The 22,288-nt window shown below is 39.2% G+C and overlaps 1 protein-coding gene across 3 annotated transcripts in view; it reads right to left on the reverse strand.

The window, feature by feature from the left end:
• Positions 1–11,547: 11,547 nt before the first annotated feature.
• TPCN1 (two pore segment channel 1) overlaps positions 11,548–22,288 on the reverse strand; it is a 42,412-nt gene continuing 31,671 nt past the window's right edge. For all 3 annotated transcript variants that reach the window (XM_063454711.1, XM_063454712.1, XM_063454713.1), the window contains exons 17-28: positions 22,172–22,225; positions 21,984–22,056; positions 21,359–21,466; positions 20,977–21,048; positions 18,449–18,538; positions 17,132–17,247; positions 16,732–16,778; positions 14,327–14,395; positions 14,162–14,246; positions 13,380–13,507; positions 13,023–13,103; positions 11,548–12,241 (exon numbers count right to left, since the gene is read on the reverse strand). In XM_063454711.1, the coding sequence (XP_063310781.1) occupies positions 12,143–12,241; positions 13,023–13,103; positions 13,380–13,507; positions 14,162–14,246; positions 14,327–14,395; positions 16,732–16,778; positions 17,132–17,247; positions 18,449–18,538; positions 20,977–21,048; positions 21,359–21,466; positions 21,984–22,056; positions 22,172–22,225 (1,022 nt within the window). In that variant the 3' untranslated portion in view covers positions 11,548–12,142. The remainder of the gene's footprint in view (positions 12,242–13,022; positions 13,104–13,379; positions 13,508–14,161; positions 14,247–14,326; positions 14,396–16,731; positions 16,779–17,131; positions 17,248–18,448; positions 18,539–20,976; positions 21,049–21,358; positions 21,467–21,983; positions 22,057–22,171; positions 22,226–22,288) is intronic.

Below are 22,288 nucleotides of genomic sequence, written 5' to 3' on the forward strand. Positions count from 1 at the left end.
CCGAATGACCCAGCTTTCGTGTGGGCACCGAATGATCAAGCTTTTTAACATGGGGCCATAGTCCAGAGGCAACAGGCGGGCAACAAGGCTCCTCCAATGCAATGTGGCGAGATTGGTATCGTCACATGTATGTCTCTAGAGGTCAGTCTCCTCCAATAACAATAAGAACACATTCTACCAGAGCTCGACTTCATGGGCTAATTGGGCAGAGATTCCATACGATGATATTTGCAGAGCAGCCACCTAATCTTCCCCGATGACATTCATAAAACACTACACACTGGGCGTGGCCTCTCCTTCCACCTCCTTTGGAAAGAGTGTTCTGTCTATGGTTTCTTTATCCCACTGATATTAAATTTCTTTGCAGTATGAGTGTCTGTATAGTGTCTTTTTCTCGGTTTATTCCCACCCAATATTTCTGTGAGCTTGGGTATTACCCATAAGTGATGCTGCCATGATTAGCCAGGAATAGGGAAAATTTATGACAAACTTACCGAAATTTTCTTTTCCTGACTATTTCTCATTCAGCATCAGGGTTCCCGCCCATTCTTTTATTTTTTTCAGCTTTATAATTGGACTGTGGTGTAAGGGGAGGAGGGACTCTTTATACCTATCAGTCTAATGAATTAATCTAATTAATTCCTGTCCTGTGACTGCTAAGGGAGGAGCTACCCATAAGTGATGCTGCCATGAGAAATAGCCAGGAAAAGAAAATTATTGTGAGGAACTGACTCTGCTGGGTTTTGAACCCTGGTTTACATGCTGCTAAACCTCTTCCTTGCCACTACACCAGCCTGCCTTATGCAAATGTATCTGAGATCTGGTAACCTTGACTCTATAAGCATTGGTATCAGTGACAAGTCTCTTCAGCTGTGTCTGGTCATGTGTCTGGTTCTTGGCCTATAAAAGCCACTTCCTGTCTCTGTACCTTTGCCAGATTATTGTGGTTCCTGTACTCTCTAATCAAGCTTGTTCCTGTTTCTCCTACCTGTTGCTGATTTTGGACCGTTTTTGACTTTGCTGCTTCTCCTTCCCACTGACCTCGGCTTGCCTCACTACGATTACCATCTCTCTGTTCCAGTCTCTCATCTCTGCTTAAGACCAGAAGGCCACTCAAGGCTCAACCACCTGGGTAACGAGTGGCTACCTCTGGCAGAAAACATTGCTGACTCCAACACTTTGTAACATCAATATCATTACAATTATGGTAAGTTTGTCATAAATTTTCTCTAGTAATTAAGGTTTTATATACTTAAATTCATTTTTTAATGAATTGCAATGCAAACTAAGCCCGCGTACACACATTGACATTACTGATGGGAATACATGCACTTTGTGCTATTTGGTAAATCCAATATTTGTAATAAACTGGCCTGTAGATAAGAAAGATTAGTGTATGCTTTTGCGTGTTAAAAAAAAAAAATACTCACAAGCAAAAATGGTCACATGGTACAATTATTAGGCATAATGAGGGAATGGTGAAAATACAGCTATTCTGACCTACAATTTCTCAGTTTAGTGAACAGGCCTCATCTATTTGGTACACAAAATATAAAATAAAATCCTGCAAATCTTCAGTTCTTCAGTGTCTTTTGCTAATATGCATTAAGAACTTTGTACACTGTTTGTTGTTTTGTGCACTTTAATAAAGCTTTGTTACATTTCGTGTATTTATAGGGCTTTTGCAGAACTGGAACCCTTGCACTCTCGGGTAGGTGCTAATCCAATTGTAGTTATTGCTCTTTTCTATTTTTTGCATTTTTTGATTAGCTTTGACTAGCGGATTTTTAAAACATTTTTTACTATAGCCTGTGTAAGATATAACATGGAACAATTATGGAGTTTATTCTGGAAAAATACAACAATCACATTGCAAAATATCAATCAAAATTACTGAGCTGAAAATTTGGGGGGCGTGGCCAACTGCCTTGCTAGACGGATGCGCTTCTGTGGAGCTGCACACCAGAGACTGATAAAATAGACCAAAAGACCCAGAAAACGTGTCTTACAAACGAGACTCCCACCCAAAGACATCAATGGGACGCAAAATCAAGAACTTACGCCTCCCGGAGACGCCTAAAGTCCCCCATATTCGGCTCGCATTTGTGAGGCCTTCTCCACCGGCTTCCACCAAAATAGCGCCTGAGGGACTCAGCAAGACCTCAGACGACTCCCATGAGAAAAGAGAAAGCCTTACCTCGCCTCCGTTGGAAGATGGGGCCACTACCAAGCCTCAAAATCGGAAGAAGAATCCTCCCCAGTAACAAAAAGAGACATAAGAGACCTCCTAGAAGAAATGCTGTAGGTGTGGAAAGCAGACCTGCGGAGCACTAGAAAGGAGGTGGTTGAACTCCAGCAGCGGCTTACAGCGGTGGAATCCAAAGAGAACACAAGGGACCACCAGCTGCAGCAATCCAGAGACACGGTGCAGGACTTTAGCTCACAGGTCCATAAACTCACGCAGACTGTCACAACACTGGAATCCCGGCATAGAAGGCGGAATATCCGCATCCGAGGCATCCCAGAGAGTGTTGGAGGAGAAGCCTTAATGCCCCACATACACCACCTACTCACAGTGATGGGCATTATGGGGGGCGCCGAGCCCAGCATTATAATGTCCGCGTTCATAATCCATAAAGCCACAACAGCGCCAGCGGATACGCCCAGAGACACTATAGCGGTCACGAGAGACGTGGCGATCCGCTCTGCTATCATGTCATACTCTTTCCACCTGCACTGTGAATGTTTACATGGTGTGTTCAATAAAAACATGGCAACATTTCATTCCTTGTGTGTTATTAGTTTAAGCAAATACAAAAAGAGAAGTCCTGCGCTTAGTCCCATTACTGCTGGGCCAGCAGCAAGAACTACAATACACATCAGCCCCAATATATAGTAAAAACCAAAGAAAAGAAAATGTTACTTGCGCTTTCTCCTTAATCCCTATGTATATTTAGACAAATGGAGGTCATTTAGTTGCTCCAATGGCCATTGGAGGGAATGCCCGCCTGCCAACGTCAAGGCAGACCCCCCTAAGCAGGTCCTAACCCTGACCCTTCAGCCTGCTTCCTTGAGCTTCTGGCAAAGATATCTCTAATGAGACAGAAAGGGGTATTTTTTTATATACACCCCTATACTTATTAACCCTTAATAGGGAACACATGGGATGGGCAGCAGCATTGTAACCAGGCTGTGTGATACAAAGTAAATACAAATACAAAAAGAGAAGTCCTGCGCTTAGTCCCATTACTGCTAGGTCAGCAGCAAGAACTACAATACACATCAGCCCCAATATATAGTAAAAACCAAAGAAAAGAAAATGTTACCTGCGCTTTCTCCTTAATCCCTATGTATATTTAGACAAATGGAGGTCATTTAGTTGCTCCAATGGCCATTGGAGGGAATGCCCGCCTGCCAACGTCAAGGCAGACCCCCCTAAGCGTGTCCTAACACTGACCCTTCAGCCTGCTTCCTTGAGCTTCTGGCAAAGATATCTCTAATGAGACAGAAAGGGGTATTTTTTATATACACCCCTATACTTATTAACCCTTAATAGGGAACCCATCCCATGTGTTCCCTATTTTTCATTAGTTTAAGCAGACTGTGATTGTCTACTGTTGTGACTTAGATGATCCATATCATTCCAAAGGGTTCACATACTTTTTCTTGCAACTGTATATACACGTATAATTACAATAATAAAAAATAAAATAAATAAATAAATGAAATATTGTTAAAAATTTTAAATAAATTATATATACATATGTAATTTCATTCTAACTGTATTTTGTTATTAATATATATATATATATATATATATATATATATATATATATATATATGTAACAAAATACACTTAGAATGACATTCTCTATATATATATATATATATATATATATAGATATATATATATATATATATATATATATATATAGATATATATATATAATTACATAAATAACTACATAAGTGTACACGTAGACTTTAAATACATATATATGTATATATATTAAAATTCTATGTATATATTTAATTAATATTTTAACATAATTATGTGACTTAATTCATTTAAATTTGATTGACATGCCTGACAACCCAGGCAGAAAGTGCAGAGAATTTGAATTGCAAGCACTATATTTAACCCTGTAACTTTCCAAGACACCACAAAACCTGTACAAGGGGGGTACTGTTTTACTCGGGAGACTTCGATGAACACAAATATTAGTGTTTCAAAATGGTAACTTGTATTACAACAATGATATTTCTAGTAAAAGTGAAGTTTTTTTGCATTTTTCACACACGAACAGCACTTTTACTGACGATATTATTGTTGTAATATGTTTTTTTTTTTAAATTCTTTATTTTTGTAGTGCATATAGTAGTCACAGGCATACATATGGTACCCCAACGGCATTCCATATGCAGGTTTCAAGACATTAGTTACAGTAGGGGGTAAATAGACAGTGCACTTTTTTGATATTTGTAGTATGCATGGATAACATGTGTATAAAACAGGCTTAAACGACAGGCATATAAATCGAGCTGAAAAAACAGGCTTGTAAATCAGGCATAGAAAACAGGTTGTGAAATCAAGCTTTTAAATCAGGCTATTCAGACCGGCTATTCAGTCTGGCTATTGACTCAGGCTATTAAATCAGGTTTACAATTCTGGCTAGTAAATCAGGTGTATAGAATATATACAGGCAAGTCCCTAGACCTGTGGTTATAGAGGAGCCGAGGATATGATCCCTGTGAGCAACCATAAGGGCTTAACCAAGCTAATTTAGCCACCTCAAAACAGTGAACCCCTTGTATTAGGCTACACATCGATTATGTGAGGAATCAGTATTGATTAAACAGTGCACCGGGTAGTATATATTTGCACATATCACATTATAAAGGTGCTGCGCAGAGACACGTTAGGGGTGCGTTATAGGCAACTGAATCAACGATATCTGCATGAGAGAGTCTCGGTGCGAGTGTGTAGGGCTTGTGTACCCATCTCCCGACCTGCCTGCGTCTCGATGGTGTGTCCAGCATGGCGATGATCTGCCAGTCCATGGCTCTCCCGTTTGGTGAGTGGGTGCCTAGGCCCAGTCTGCAGGGGGGGAGGTCATGGGGTGGCTCCATGGGCTTCTCCTGTGGATTGTGGGCCGACGGTAGTGCGCTGGTGTGTGTTACCTCCCTATTGCTGTGGATAGTGCATCCACCGTCAGCTTGTTTTCTCTGCCGGCAGCTTTGTTTCCGCCGCTTTCCCCTCTGCATCACCGTCAGGTTAGTGTAGGGTATTCTGAGCAGTAGTGTGCAAAAGCCGTCGAGCCCAGTGCAGCTGTTGTAGGGCCTGCTGGGGCAGTGTGCAATAAAGATAGGCCTCGTGTCGCTGAGTCCGGTGCGGTCGCCATTTTGTGAGGCACCATTCCTGCGCTTGTGTGGCTCCGCTTAGTTTTGCACGGCTGCCCGGTTTGGAGCTGGGTTCGCCGTCTCTCCGTGTACCCCGCCGGGTTGTTGGAGCCTCCCTGTTTGTTGGGAGCGGGAGATGGGAGCTGATCTTCTCTTTACCGTTGGTACACCTGGCGTCCGCCATTTTAAGTGTGGCAGGCTGGTTCCCTGGCCTCAGTTGCCGCGTCGCGGTCAATGCCACAGGGTGAGGACCGGGATCACCCCCCCGGTCCAGTGGGGGGGGAAACGGGGCCGGACCCGCTTCGATCTGCACCCGTGGCTGGATTCCGTGGCGCAGGATAGTGGGGCAGCGGCCGTCTGTCCCACTCACCGCAGGAGAAGGCCCTGGTCGGGGCAACATGCTTTTCTCCCCCCGGGGGACTGAAGCACGGTAAGCCAGCCTCTCCCCGGGTCCAGCAGTCTCTCAGCTTCGGGTAGCTGCTCTGGCGGTCTGATTTTTAGGCGGTTATACTCGGATTTATAGGTTATATATCGTAGTTTTGCAGGAGCTGCTCAGGCATGCGACCTTCCAGCTCGGCGGTCCGGCCCCGCCCCCCGTTGTAATATGTTTTAATGTTTTAAAACACTTATTTTTGTGTTCAGTGTAGTCTCTCAAGTATAACAGTATCCCCCATGTACAGTTTTTATGGTGTTTTGGAAAGTTAGAGAGTCAAATATAAGGCTTGCATTTCATTTTTTCACATTGAAATTTGCCAGATTGGTTATGTAGCCTTTTGAGACCGTATGGTAGCCCAGGAATAAGAATTACCCCCATGATGGCATACCATTTGCAAAAGTAGACAAAGCAAGGTATTGCAAATGGGGTATGTCCAGTCATTTTTAGTAGCCACTTACTCACAAACACTGGCCAAATATTAGTTTTTTGCTTTTTTCACACAAAAACAAGTATAAATGCTAACTTTGGCCAGTGTTTGTGACTAAGTGGCGCTACTATAAAAGACTGGACATACCCCACTTGCAATACCTTGGGTAGTCTACTTTTAAAATGGGGGTAAATCTCATTCCTGGGCTACCACACGGTCTCAAAGGTAACATTACTAATCTGGCAAATTTCAATGTAAAAAACTGTAAAATGGAATGTGCTATATTTGACCCTTTAACTTTCCAAAACACCGTAAAAACTGTTAATGGGGGCTACTGTTGTACTCGTGAGACTTTGCTGAATCCAAACATGCCTTTTTTTGCAGTAAAAGCGAACAGTATAATGACATTTATAGTCAAAATGTGAGGTGGAACTACAATTTTTTTTCACAGTTTGTTTTTTTATTTTATTCATAATAAATTTTGTTTCATATATAAATATTTGAAAGCCTTCTTTCTCCTGAACAAACTGATATATAATAAGTGTGGGTGCACTTAATATGAAAGAGGTGAATTCCGGTTGAACAGACATATAGCGCAAATTCCAGTTTTTGTTTACATTTTGTTTTGATCAGAACGTGTATTATTGACTCCGTCCTGAAGGGGTTAATAAACAGGAATAATTTCACCAAAAATATAAATAAATTACTGAGCTGAGAATATTCTTTCACTATTTTTCTACCACCGGCGTGATGTAGAGAATTTTACAATACATTTGCCATTTTACCTTAATTTACTGTCAAGTGTATAAACCTCTTAACTTAACATTTCTTTGTTTAGTACATATGGCTTTAAAGGTTTCGTCAGTTTATGAGAACTTACGTACACAGCCTTGTGCTGCTACAGTATTTTCCAAATAACAGTAGATAGTTTGTGTCTACATTGTTAGTCTCTTTTAGCAGATATACAGATTTTGTAGAATTGACTTTTTTGGGGGATATTCCTGCCAAGAATTCAATAGTTGTTCAAGCTTTCATCTTTATGCTGTGCTTAACATTCATTTCTAATGTGTGCTATATTAAATTTTATTTTTCCAGAAGGTTTATATTACTAGGCAGTCCCGTAACCATGATTGAAGTCTGTTCCTTCATCGTTACATTGGTAACATTCACAGGTATTTCTGTATTCCAATTATTGTTCTATTTTGTGTCCCCAAGCTATTTTCCTGTTCCCCATCTTGGTTTCTGTATCTTTCCAACTTGTTTTCCTGCATCCCCAGCTGAATTTGTAAATGGTTTACCAAATGTTGTGTCTCTACCCTGGTACTTGGCTAAGTATTTGCTCAAGCATCAAAAGAGCAATAATGATCGGCTGAGATCACTAGCTGAGTCAATCAGTGGCTGCCCATCACCAGTACAGCTTTAACCCCTTAAGGACACATGACGTGTGTGACATGTCATGATTCCCTTTTATTCCAGAAGTTTGGTCCTTAAGGGGTTAAGATGCACATATAATTACTCTTGATGGCCTGCCAGTGATAAGCTGACTGCAACACTCCCAAACAGTCCTAATTTTGGCAGAACCGTACCTATGTTGAGGTCCCATCACTCCATCCAAACTTTGTTCCCTGGCATCTAATTTCTGAGGACAATAGGGAACTGTCCCCAAAAAGCTTGATTGTATCCAGGGCCAGCTTGAAGGGAATGCAAATACCAGCCAGTGATTAAAGCAAATTAAGCATCTGCCAACCACAACGGAAGGTGCCTACTCAGAACAACCCCACACTGGACAAATTAAAATGATAAAAATGATTTGAGTGTATGAAAAACTGTATGTGAGTGTGTCAGTATCAATGTGTGTGTCTATCAGTGAAAGTGCATTTGTCAGTGAGTGTGTGTGTCTGAGTGAATGTGTTTGTCAGAGTGTATCAAAGCAGCGAAGATGTGTGTGTTTGTGACTTTGTGTCTAAGCATTGACAGTGTATCTGTCAGTAAGTGTGGGGGGAGGGGGAGGTGGGGTGTCCGTCAAAGTATTACAAATCAGTGAGGATGTGTGTGTCTGTGAGTGTGGATGTCAATGTATGTCAAATCAGTGAGTGTGTGTGACTCAGTGAATGTATGTGGTGTGTATCTGAAAGCTTGTTCCTGTCAGTGGGTGTGTGCCAATGACTGTGTGTCTTTCAGTGAGTGTAGGTCAGTGTAGGTATCAGTAAAGGTGTGCATCTGTCAGTCAAAAATGTTGGCTTCCTTTCAGGCCCTCATGGCACGTCTATAGAGTGGCCCTAGGTGCATGGGCCACCCGACTGGCTCCTCACCCTAAGGTTCCCAACCTATGCGGTTGAACTGGCAAAGGTGCTGCCATAACCACTGGATTAGTGAGTCTCTGTGACTATTGTGCATGCACTGTATGTCAAATAATTCTCTTTGAAAAGCACTTAGTTGGATAAAATTCATCAACCTGTATGACTTCACAGGTCAGACTCAAAAAGTTATTCTGTGTTTCAAAAAGTTACTGTTGTGCATCACCTGCATATCTCAAGTTGTACTTCAGGAAGGCCACCTTGGGCAGAGAAACTCAGCGAAATCATGTCTCCACAACCATCCCAGAATTCCCAGTTTGGCATGTAAATAAGCACAGACAGGCATTGTTTTTCAGACTTTGCCCTGTTTTAATGCAGATACCCTTGGCAATGGACACAGCTTCTTCTTTTTTTTTTTTTTTTAAACCAAAGCATCCCTTATGATCCAAAAACACCAATAACTAGACATCAGCCATTAACTCTACAGCTCCAGCTGCTTTCTTTTCATTGGTCTTTTTAGAACACTAGAAGGTAAAAAACAAAAAACACCAGTTCTGGCCTGGAATTTGAAGTCTCTCTGTGAGCATATAGCTAGGTGAAAAACTATTTGTGGTGAGACCAGACAATAAAAAACCTCCCACAGTGCAAATAGCAAAAATACTGTTGAGCATCACCTGCATATATTAAGTTGTTTTCTGTGTGTGTTTTTTAATTAGGCAGTTCATTTATGCACATAACTAGAGCACCACCTGCTGGAGAATTATGGGATTGTAACATACTCACAAAAGGAGGACTCTGTAGTAGATTGTTCTCAGAGGTTCATTATAAAGAACAAGCACTGCCAATATAAAAAGTATTTTATAATATGTGAATAGAAAGAGGAAGCATACAAAAGAGAGGGATAGAAGTAATCAGGGAAGATACATGTGAACATAGGCATTATGGGAAATTATGCCTTAATAAAATGGTTACTCCGTCAACGAATATACTGCTTTTTCCCTATGCTGGTATCCCCAAACTTGAAGAAAAAAAATAAAAAATAAACCTTAAACCTTAAACTTAACTCAATTCCAGCACTGAGGCCAGGATGTCCCCTCAGCCCAAACCTCCAACACTAACTTCAATCCCCCTCGCTGAAGTGGAAGGCAAGCAGGGGGAGGATATGGGCAGCACGAAGGAGGGGAGAGGGAACCACTTCAAATCGCTGAAATGGCTTTTGTGCATGGAGAAACCCTTCAGCCAGCTGTAGTGGTTTAATTAATTGTTCCCTACAGACAGCGTCACTTTAAGATGTTAATGTTATCGTGAAATGTACGAAGCCTGTTATTAACTTTACTTTTTATCTTTCACAGTACAAAAGTCACAAGTCACATGACAAGTCACCAAAGGTCACCTCAAATACTTATGAAAATAAAGCACGACTGTATGTGAATGTAGAAGATTTATACTGTCAAGAGCTGCTTTCTCAATTTGGGAAAATTAAGAAATGTATGTCTCCAGCTCACAGACAGATGCCTTTGCCTGCAAGCCCAAATCTCTGTAACAAGCGGTGTTTTGAAAAGCTAACTGAATGTCATGTCACACCTTGCAATGTACCAAGTAAACACTCAGAACACTACATACATCGTCCTACCATCTCACTCCCAGAGCAAGGAAGATTTCACATGGGTATAATCTCCATTCTGGAAATGAGAAACAGTAGCCAATTTCCATGTTCATATCACCATAAAAAATATAAACAAATATATATCTCATTCACAGCTGATGCTCACCACAGCCAGCTGTTGGTAGAATGAGAATGGAGGTGGTGAACAAAATGGTCAGTCCAATCAGGTCATGATGGCAGCTTGGAAAATGGGCAGTCCTTTGAACAAATAGATTGTGCCGTCCAAGCTGGTAATGCTTATCTTCATTGAAAGCAACTCACTGCCAACAAAAAGTAGCCAGCTTAATATGTATAGAAACCTTTAGCTATAGCTGTATTTGTTGTTTTTAAGGCAGTTCAAAATGGACATTTCGGGTACTAAGCACATGCATTTATGTCAAATTTTGAAATGTTATATTGCACTTACAGTGCATTTGTCCTTTAATAACTATCAACTTTTAAGAAATCATTAACTACCTTGTTCGGGAGAATTGGTAGATTTGCTAATGCGCAGACACAGAGTTATTCACAAAGTGAATTTCACATTCAAGGTAAAAAAAATAAAAAAAGTCAGTTATGCTTTCAGTTTAGCCACTTAGGCTTTAAATTTGAAATTCACTTAGAATTCTCCCGTTATTGAATAATGCTGTTAGAAATGTTAAGGATTATTGGTTAATTATTGGAAAAGTGCTTTCAGTTGATTTTCACATGCTGAATTTGGTTCTGTCATACCTCATCTTTGGAATTCTTGGGAGCAGTGAAACTTGAATGTTTAATGTCATATTATAGATGACTTTTTCATCAAATCAATAATAATAAAACTAAAGTCAAACATCAATATCTGATCAGCAGTGGTGCTGTGTTCGCATTGTGCTGGCTCTGCCCCTGATCTGCCTCTTTGTCAGTCTCAGCCAATCCTATGGGGAAGCATTGTTATTGGATCAGGCCACCACTTCTGATGATGTCAGCAGGCAGGTCAAAGGAAACAGTGACAAAGCAAGCAGCTGCAGACGTGAATACAAATAAGATTTTACTATATTGAGGGAGTCATGAGGGGACCAGGGGGGCTAGATGGTGGTTTTTAACCCTATAGGGTCAGGAATACATGTTTGTGTTCCTGACCCTATAGTGCTCCTTTAAGTTGGTGCTGTCTGTTATGGTGGCTTTGCCTTGTAAAGAGCAATCTTTGGAACTTTGTAATGCTCCCCGCCCCCTCTCCACAGCCTGAAGAGCAACTGTTAACTACCGGTACTTCAATTATGTTAGTGCTGTAAATAAATATAAACAAAACTGTGATTTGCACATACAACAAGAAACTGCAAAAAACAACTCCAATAGAAAACTTGTTATAAAATTCTGATTTATTAATATCTTACAAATATAGCTGTTTGTATATATGTGCATTATCATCTTCCGGTAGTAAGAGTTATAGGACAATCAATGATTGGATTAATATGGTGACCAGCACAGTAGGAGGGTTGTACAAGAAACCAGATCTGATTGTCTGCATCATGGAATGCTCTCAATTCATAGAAAGAGCAAAACAAGTCAGTTAGTTAGCAATATAAGGAAGCTTTAGGAAACAGGCTTTCAAAACTGGTTTTAAAAGAGAAGAGATTATGTGGACCTGTATTTTAAAAGCAGCTATTTTCTTGCCTTCACGTTCTTATCTACAGTAGGATAGTATGGTTAGATTCAAAATCAAACCTTAACTCATTTAAAGAATGACAAATCTCTTCATATTAGTCATTTCCTGAACAGTCCATGAAGACATTGTGGTCGAGAGAGGCTTTGTGTTTGCAGGGTAGAAGGGTAACACACCCATTTATTCGTCACATTCCTCCTAGGCTGACCATCCTTTATGGCGGTCTTCGGCAGAAACAGGAAATATGAATACTGGCAATTGCATAGTGAGGTGAACGGTATGTGGAAAACATTCAGTTAACTGTGCGGGAACGAGGACGCAGGCCACCCGGAGCAAACTGTAGCTCTATTGACTTCTTTCCATGTGCCTGAGAGTGCTCCTTGTACCATTCCTGAGGAAAGCACAATCAGACATGTAAAATACAGTATTGAGATTGTGCCATGGAGGACTGGCATACAAAATTTAAATGTTAATATACATTAATGCTAAATAGCCTTATGGAGAGTGAAAATGCCAGACAATTCATCAGAAACAAAATGCTGAACAAAAACACTCTCTAAATTATTAGCATTTTAAAAAACTCAAAGTCAAACATTCTACCAATGCAATAGTTCTTAAAGTGTGGATCTGAAGATTGCAATATATATGTTTTTTTTTGTGCCCATAACCATTATTGCTGCAGGAACAATCTCATTCAACTAATTTGGATTGTTCTTTTAACATTCCTCCTTAAGTTTGAATATGAAGTCTAAAAACTACAGAATGACATGTATTGCAGTAAGCCTGTAGAGGAGACATGTCCAGAAAAAATAGAAACATATTAAACTGCCAGTCACAATTATGACTGAAAATGTTAGCGATTCATTATACCAGAGTTGTTGTTTTAACCATACTAGATTACATTATGTTATGTTAGAACATAAACATAACAAGGAAATATAAATATTTATGCTCACGTATCGTGAATGAATCAAATTAAATTTGGGAATGTAAAGTTAAAATGCAGTAATTTTATTGAGGTTATGCCCAAATTCAGAGGTGGATGAGGTTTCAGATTCCTTCAGTGATTATAATATGCATGCTGACCTTCTTTCCCATACACGACTACCTGCTGTTCCTAATATACAAAACAATAAACAGAACACAGCAGGAACCTGAAATATATATCTCACCTGGATCTCTTCCTCGTACATTTTCATGCTTAGGTCACTCTTGGTTCTAGATCTGCGGCCCACAAACAGAACAGACCCAGTCTAAAGAAGGTATAAAATATGGCAATGTAAATAAGAGGCCAACGTGATAAATAGCAATATGGGATAGAGGTAGTCAGGGCAAGAAATGCTAAGAGACGGACAACAACAAAAACACAAAATAAAACTAATTTTCAGTATGGAATAGCATTATAAGATCAATATATGTAATAAGAGTTAGAATAAATAATAAAATGTTAGAACTAGAGAGAAAGAATGAAATCTATAGCGGAGATACAGCCCAAGAGCACCAGGAAAGGATAACATAAGATGACTTACTTCATTAGCTTGCAGATGAGAGAGCAATTTGCGTAGCTGTGACTTCTCTTCATTGCTTTGGGCTTGTCTAAGAATAAGAGTTAACTCCTCTCTCCCAACTTCTGTTTCCAAAGTAATTCCTTTATCATCTGCAATAAAACAGTAAAAGAGGGAACTTTTTATTTAAAGCGGACAGTTCAACCCACTTTGTTTACTTTTATTTTCCATAGCAGGTGCATATAGAGGAACCGTTAAATAATAAGCAATACCTTTTAGTATCAATAGCTTTACAATTTTGCAGTAGCCTGTGGTTCAAATTATTATTTTTGTCTTGTGTGCGTAAGTCTGTCTCTCAATAGCTTTGCCTGGGATGTAGCGGTCATTTCATCCAGCTCTGTGTCCAGTAATGTAGTAATGACAGGATTGGGCTGATTTGATTCTAAACCCCAATGTTACATGTCAGTGTAAATTCCTGATCAATGTCTGTCTGTTGTATACAGCTTGAATGAACACATAGTTACTTTATTTCATTGATATGGTTTCTACAGTTTCTTGTTAAACTAATCTCTCAAACTGACAAAATAGGGCTGGGAATTACACTTTTGGCTTTCATACCAATGCATGCGCTAATACCTGCCCAGGGCTCTGTGTGGCAAGCACCAATCATGTCAGAGACTGTTTTCAGACTTGCAACTGCTTGCTGCCAGGGAAAAACAACTGCAGCAACTTCCTTGCATGGAGGTTGTATTTCAAAAACTCCACTGTGGAGAGGCAAGGAGCTGCAATTCACATTGACTGCTCACCTTCTGCATCCTTGTTCTTCCTGCTGTAGTTCATGCGGAACACAAAGGCATCCAGAATACAAGCTACGATTATGGTGATTACAACCTGCACACAGACACGGCCATAAGATATGTTACACAATTCTGCAAGGGATCAGCCAATTCGTCATAATATTACTCACTCACCATGGTGACAATATAGAAAACCATGAAGTATAGACGTGCCCAGTGTGACGTTTGAGATGTAACACCTTCCTGAAATGGGAAAAAAAACATTTTAAATGTTATAGGTGCTTTAATGCACAATGAATACCACACTGTGTTCAAAGGCTTGATATGGTCATGGTGTCATGGGGGGGGAGGGGGATAGGGAGTGTGAGGAGTAGTTCCACAACCTTCAATTGACGCAATCATTTGAAGTAATACAAATCTAAATATGCATCAGATCAAAAGCAACTCATATTACAAGCAAAAAAAATATACGCCCAAAACATGCAATAAAGTATAAAGTAAGATACCTTTATTTTCTTCACTTAAAAAAATCTCATCTGGGACTGTACAGCAGGGGGAAAAAGCACAACCATGATGACGCTTACCCATTTCGTGCCTCAAGGGCACTTCATCAGAGACCTAGATAGTCTAGTAATGTACCTGCAAGCTAGAAATTGTGAGAAAACCATATGCAGCATTTGGGGCCTGTGCGAAGCCATCCTGGAGGAGGCGTTTGAATCTGTTCATTTGCTAGCAATTTTACCAATGCAGTATATATCTTGAGGATACATTTGGCATTTTGACTTGTAGATAACAATTTAAAGGAACACTATAGCGTCTGGAATACAAACCAGTGTTCCTAATGCTATAGTGCTCTCACTGCACATTAGATTTAGATCTCCCCAACCCCCCAATTTCAGTAAAAACCTGAAAATAAAATAGGATTTAAAAAATGATTTACTTACCGTTTCTCCAGCGCCAAGACTTCCTTGCATTACTTAATTTGGATCTAGAGTCAATGGTCAATCCAATGTTCCCCATAAAAGAGCACTGGAAACCGAAGAGCATGCGCAGCGAGTGTTGTACGGCACACATCCAAATGCTTTTCATAGCAAAGAATTGAATTCAATGCTTTCATTTGAGCTGCAACCTCACGTGACTTAGTTTTACTCAGTCGCTGAAGAGGAAGCACCTTTGGTGACTGTGAGGAAGACAGCCACTAGAGGTGCATTTGTTTAACTCTACACCCATGCAACTAAATTGAGATTAAATGGTCTCGGTGACTTTAGTGGTCCTTTAACTCTAAGATTTATAAGTTCATTATTTTGTGTTTCTCGAAGCTGGAAAATTATTTAAAAAAAGGCTTGTGATATTTTCAAATATTTTGCATGACGTATACATTAGTGAATTATATAAAATTATATAAACTCCCTTAAAAAGATATTTAGCCCCCCGCCTGTTTAACTACAACTACCAACAAGTACAAACATTAAAGTGAAAAATGATTTAATTAAATTCCTTCAATAACAGGAGTTTATTGTATGTGTTCTGGCCATTTTAATCTAAAGCATTTTTAACAAATCTGTTATGTTCTGTTTAGAAATAATATAATTCTTTAGTAAATACTGTGTTTCTTTATTTTATAAAAAATATTATTTTCTTAAAGATGGCGTCTAAGTGTCAATCTAACATCTGGCAATAGGCAGATACGCTTATTTTGTAAATAGTCCCAAAATGTACTTAATAACTTGAATTCAAGCCAAGCAACATTAGAAAGAAACACAAATTACTAAATGTGTTCTATGTTTTTTTTTTTTTAAAAAAAGAAAAGAAACCAAACAATGTGATCTGTTCTGTATCAATGAATGGAGAGTATGAATGATGGAAAACAAACATTTTATTTCAAATTAAATAGTGAAACTTTTTAATACTGTGAAACCATTACACGGTTTCTGAAGAACTTAAGAGAAGCATCTAAATATCAACATCCAATTAAGCAATGCATTCAGCAAGGTGTACATTTTCCACTTGCCACTGGCTTTTGGTGAGGGAAAATGTAGTGCTCTGTAATAAAATTAGATGGTCCACTGCTTGCTAGCTGGAATTTCTTTATATTTTCAAAAAGTCAACAATATGACTTCTTCGAGGTGCATATTAAAACAGCCCCCAAATAACTAGAAAACCAATCGCCCAAAAATAGCAACACATCGACATCACCAAGAGAAATGACATCAATGAGTTAGGACAAAACGTCTTCTCTTTATTAGATATCAAAGCGTAAAATATACATAAAGGCAGAAATATAAACCAAATGCCAACTGTACATAATGGGGAAGAGAAGGCGATACATACTAGTAAACCCACTAAAGATGAGACATTTTAACTCCTTGGTATCATTTCTCTTGGTGGAGTGCAATATTTGGGGTTTTTTTAAGTAAAAACTTAGCCCTGGCGAGTAGAGATTCAGCCCTGGTGAAGTGTGCCATGAACCCTCCAGGTTTGCAGTGGTGATCAACTTAAGGCTTGTCTACTAGTGTAGGTCTTGACATGCTAAGCACTGGCATTCAGTACATAAATCTTTGCCTAGTTGGAACACTCACCATTATGATGTACCAGTTATTTACCACTGTCAGCTCAAACAGAGTCACTGCACAGAAAGATATGGAGAAAATGATTAAAGTGAGATGTTGCTATGCAGATATAAATATATTTTTTTTTAACTCAAATGATATCTGGACTTGAGTCTCTTTAGCATTTTGTTTGGAGACAATAAGTAAAATTATAGTTTAAGAACTAGAATGCTAGCATGGGATCTACTCTATCAGGACACGCAGGAAAAAATAGGTCACGTCGATAACAACAAAAAAGTAGGCTAGCTTGGTCCAGTAAATCTATTACATCATGTTTGATAAACTGCATTAAGTTTTCATCACATTCCAGTAGCAGAGTTAGAAAGTAGTTGGGTTTAAGACACAATCTACCTGTGACCCCCCCTCTTACCAAAGCTGTTAAGGATGTTGTCAAAGTTGTTTAGGTAATAGTATCCCTCCTCAGGAAGAGTTTGGTTGCCCACTGTACGGTTCAGAAAACGATATGAGTCCGCCACTGTGCTGGTGCTGAGTTAAAGGGACACAGGAGACAGACATCTTTACGAAAATGGTCGATAACATTTCGTCCTATCATGTATTTCACATTACTCTGTACATGGTGTTCACGGTGTGTTAGACTTGTAAAAAACGTAAAAAGCCTTAAAAAGAAATAAATAAAATAAAACTTGCCACAAATAAAGGAGCACACTTTAAAGTGAGGAGTACCTACATAACTGATGGTAATGGGGATCCATCTATGTACACTCTTGTTACACAATACTGATTGGTGTTGCCAAGTGAGTGTTGATCACGCTTTTACCTTATATTATTGTTGTATATTGTTTTATTTGTTTTGTATAAGTCACATAAAGCTTAAGGGGGAAACAAAGAGAAACAACAGAGGGAGCCTAATTATTTCTGTGGTTTTTAAAACAAGCCAAGGTATTAGAAGAAGAGATACAAAGCATTTAGTGTTTAAAACTATTTAACTCATTTTATGCCAAATATCTTACCACTGTACTGCTTTAAAATCTCTTCCCATTTCTGGTGGTGTAGGCCTTTGCTCCCAACTAACAGAATGTGTAATCAACTAAATCAACTAAATAACTATGCTATAAATAGGATTTTAATTTAAGAGATCTTACAGATTTTAGATCTGTGTGTATATATATATATATATATATATAATACAGACTCAATTAAAGCATGCAACAGCTTGTTGGCTTTCCTTGTGCACTGCAAATAACAAAGGGGTACTGTCACTTTTTCTGAAATTAGAAAACTGAATTAAAAAAAAAGTCACCTATCACTAACTCATATTAACCTTTCTTCATGTGATGTCCAGTTTTCTTTTAAATACTTATTTAGATTTGGCCAGGACATCCCAATCCAGTTCAGTCCAGGCACAGTCACACCACTGAAATGCCGCGGAGAACAGAAATACCCGGGAGATTTTACAAAGTTTTGCAGACCTCTTACTCTTTAGTGTTATTATTGGAGCAATTTATTAAATCTGTTGCTTTTGCAACCCAACCGGTGATTCTGAATGTACGCCATTTCTGTTCCAGCCAAACAATCAATTTATTAATCTGTCCTTTTTTTATTCCACCAGAAAAGTGTATTATTTTTAAAGAAATTTTTAAATGTTGCAGATTATTATAAGAACAATTTACAGACCAAATACAAAATACACTTCATGCAGGGGGCATAGTATGTCTGTTCTACTTACTTGCAGCAGTTTGGATATAGCACTCCAGAGAAGAACTCCATGCCCACAATGGAGAATGAATAATAGAAGATGAGCAGAGTCAGACCCAAACTGCAAAATTAAAAGTGCACTTGTCAGCAATGCAAAGAAATAAAGACAGAGAAAATAGAGGCGATAGTTATTTGAGAAAGCAAATCATCCTATTCTAAGACCTACTCAAGCATTTAGGCCAGCAGCACAAATCCATATTTTCCAATACAATTGTAATAACCATGGATGTGGACCAGAATTCAACTGGTCTGGATGCAGCCACGTGGCTAAAATATGAAACACGCAGGTACACTGGTAATTGGGTTGAATAGGCATCTCTCTGCCTGCAAATTTGGTCCAACTGTCCTTTTAACATTTGGTTGGGATGAAATTGCAGGCAGGCAGTTGCTGATTTCAATGAGAGCTACCCTGATAAAAAGCTGTCATTACCACCAATCTGACATCTAACTCCACAGATAGTTCAAATATAGTCCAACAATTAAAATATTTATATTACATTTCTATTATTTTTCTATTACGATGTAACCTTACTGCAAAATGTTGTTGGATAAAGCCTTGCAGCACACCTAACTTACAAATGTGTGCTATGTGACTATAATTCTGCCCTCTCCCTTGCCAAGCAAGAGTGTTTTACCTCTCTCAATTCTACCTATTCTCGTGATCCCAAATGCCTCTTTCATGCCTTTAACTCCCTTCTTCGCCCCACTGTAATCCAGCCATTAACTAACCTCACAGCTTGTGATTTTTCACGTCACTTTACTGATACGATCAACTAAATTAGAAATGCAATATTCCCTTTTTGATTCTCCCCTCCAATACTCTTCTTCTATTCTTTACCTTCTTCCACTTTTAACTCCTCTCCCTCGTCTCGGAGCTACAGGTCTCTAAACATCTCCTGTCCTCTTGCCCTACCACATGCCCTTTTGATCCCCTCCCACCTTGTACAATCTCTTTCCCCTGGTCTGGTCCCATCCCTAATGCATATTGACAACTTTTCTCTCTCTACTGGCAAGTTTCCCTCTTTTCTCAAACATGCAATTATTAATCCAATCCTAAAAAAGACATCTCCTGACACTTCCAATCCTAACTACTATCCCATATCACTACGCCACTTCACTTCTAAGCTTCACTTTCTAAATACTAACTCTTTGCTTGACCCTCTTCAATCTGGCTTCCGCTCCCACCATTCTATTGGAACTGTCCTTACCAAAATGACTGATTTAAACTGCTAAATCTAAAGGCAAGTACTCTCTATTAATTCTCCTCAACCTTTATGCTGCTATTGGTATGGTTGACCATTCTCTTCTTCTTCATACCATCAACAGCCTTGAACTCTGTGACACTGTACTTTCCTGGTTTTCATCTTATCTTTCTGAATGCACATTTAGTGTCTCTTTATTTGGTGCCACCTCCTCCCTGCTTCCTGTCTTAGTTGATGTTCCCCAAGGATCTGTTCTTGGTCCTCTTTTCTTCTCCATCTACACTGCCTCTCTCAGTAACCTCCTTTGGATTCATTACCATCTATATGCGGACAATACTCAGATTTACCTCTACTCCCCTGACCTCTACACTGCAATTCTGGAACTTGCCACAAACTGCCTCTCTTCAATATATAACGGGATGTCTTCCCGTTTTCTAAAACTTTGTTTTTCTAAGACTGAACTCCTCATCTTTCCTCCCTCAAACAGTCCTTTCCTCCATCAATCTCCATGCAAGTCAAGGGGACACCTATTACCACAATCTCTCAAGCTCACTGCCTTGAAAGTCATACATTTTCACCTCACGTCTAGTCTATCTCCATATCCTGTAGCTTCCAACTTAAAAATATTGCGCGCATGTGCCCTTTTCTTACACAAGATACAACTAAGGCACTTGTTTATGCATTTATTTCCCGATTTGACTTTTGCAACTCACTACTTATTAGCCTTCCAAATACCCTCATTGCCCCTCATCCATCTAAAATGAATGCTGCAGACTGTCTCATCTTCCTGACTGACTGCTATTCCCACACATCACCAGTTCAGCAAGCTGAAGTGCTTTAGGCATCTGGAGTGTCCCTTTAACGCCTGATATTTAAGAGATACACATGAATAAAATAGGATTCATGTCTATTTTATATGTATAATATCTTCACTATTTTGGAAGATTACTTTTTTCATCTTCCAGAGCTACAAATTTCAGTCATTACAAAGACAGTGGTAACATATAGCAGACAAGCGAAAGTGATACCTACAAATAAACAACTTCTCCTGCAAAAAATAGGGCCCTCCAAGGAACGTCAAAATATTACTTCGGCACAGCCCTACCAAAAGGTTACCTACCCCAGATCTAAGTAATAGCATGGGAGAGAAATAAAAAGTTGACACAGAAGGCACATATAAACATAAAGAACCAAAGAAGAATTAAACATAAGATGATAGGAAAAGACAAACAAACAAATAGCATATTAGGATAAAGAAACATTAACCTGTGGCAAAAGTTAGGACAAAATAGACTACCTGGCCATCCGTGGAAGTAATTCAAACATTGTGTCTAGCACTGTTCTGTAACGCTTCTTTAATTTAAAAAGCCTGGAATAGAACAGAATGATAGTGTTATAAACAGGTGTGTACTCAAACTACTCTACTCCATTCACAGTATGTGTGCTTAAATATAATACAAGATGTGAAGAAAAGCAACACCAAACAAAATAATTAGTTCATCAGAAAGTAACACTGATATAATAGTTTTTGAATGTCGTATGCCAGCATCAGCATCAGTACATGATATAGGTTAACTATGAAAATGGTGTTTGACACACCCAATGCAAGAAGAGACATATAAAAACTCCTTAAGACTGGTGTATGCAGATGAATGCTATCAGCATCAATGTACACTGACCTAAGTAGCTGCAAAGGTCGCAGTACCACAATGAAGTAAAAAGGCTTCATGTCAAAGGCCAGAGCTAGGAGTCCAAGAAGAGCCAGTAATGTCACTGAAAAATCAAACCTGGGCAGGAGAGAGTAAAGACAGAACTGTATGTATCCACAATACAAAACCGAGCACTATACATCATGTACCAACACAGAAAGTATAGCCTAGCCATATTTTCAATAAACCATACAGATCACTAACTGGACACACAACTACTGAGGAACAAAATGTGGACATGTGTCAAAATGCTGTCCAGCAATTTAAAACATCTTCTCACCTCCAAACGTAGGGAATCTTCATGCAAAAATTACTATACATTGTGTTAGCATCTGTATGAATAAAATGTTACCCATGCACTCCCACAAAACCCAATGCATGATTCCAGAGTGCAATGCACATGCTGTTGCAATTACAGGCAGGCAACTGGCCAAGAAGAGAATTAGATTAAAAACACCTAGTATAGGCAATACAGGTATAAGCAATTCCACAGGTATAATCACTGTTTTGACAGTTAATTACAGACATGGGGGAACCTCTTGATTCACACATAAATGGATCAGAGGCCCATTGTAATTAGAATAGAAATACTCACAGATTCCAGCCTGATGTAAAGTATTTAAGAGGCCCTAGACCTGTCACCTTCAGCATAAGCTCAACCCCATAGACTGCAACAAAGAGAAAACAGGGAGGAGGAGGATAAATGAGCAGGGACTATAGATGATATCAATGAAATTGAGAAAAGGAAGGGATTGTAGGACAAGCAGAGATTGCATTGCTCACGTGTCAGGAAAACAATGTAGCTCCAAGGAACACCTTCTGGAAAAAAGTTACCACCTGGGGAGAGAGAGAGTATTGAGGTCAGCGTAATCACCTTGTGAGTGTACAGTTTAAAAGCAA

Source organism: Pelobates fuscus, chromosome 5, assembly GCF_036172605.1.
Source record: "Pelobates fuscus isolate aPelFus1 chromosome 5, aPelFus1.pri, whole genome shotgun sequence".
In the NCBI taxonomy this organism is placed as follows: domain Eukaryota; kingdom Metazoa; phylum Chordata; class Amphibia; order Anura; family Pelobatidae; genus Pelobates; species Pelobates fuscus.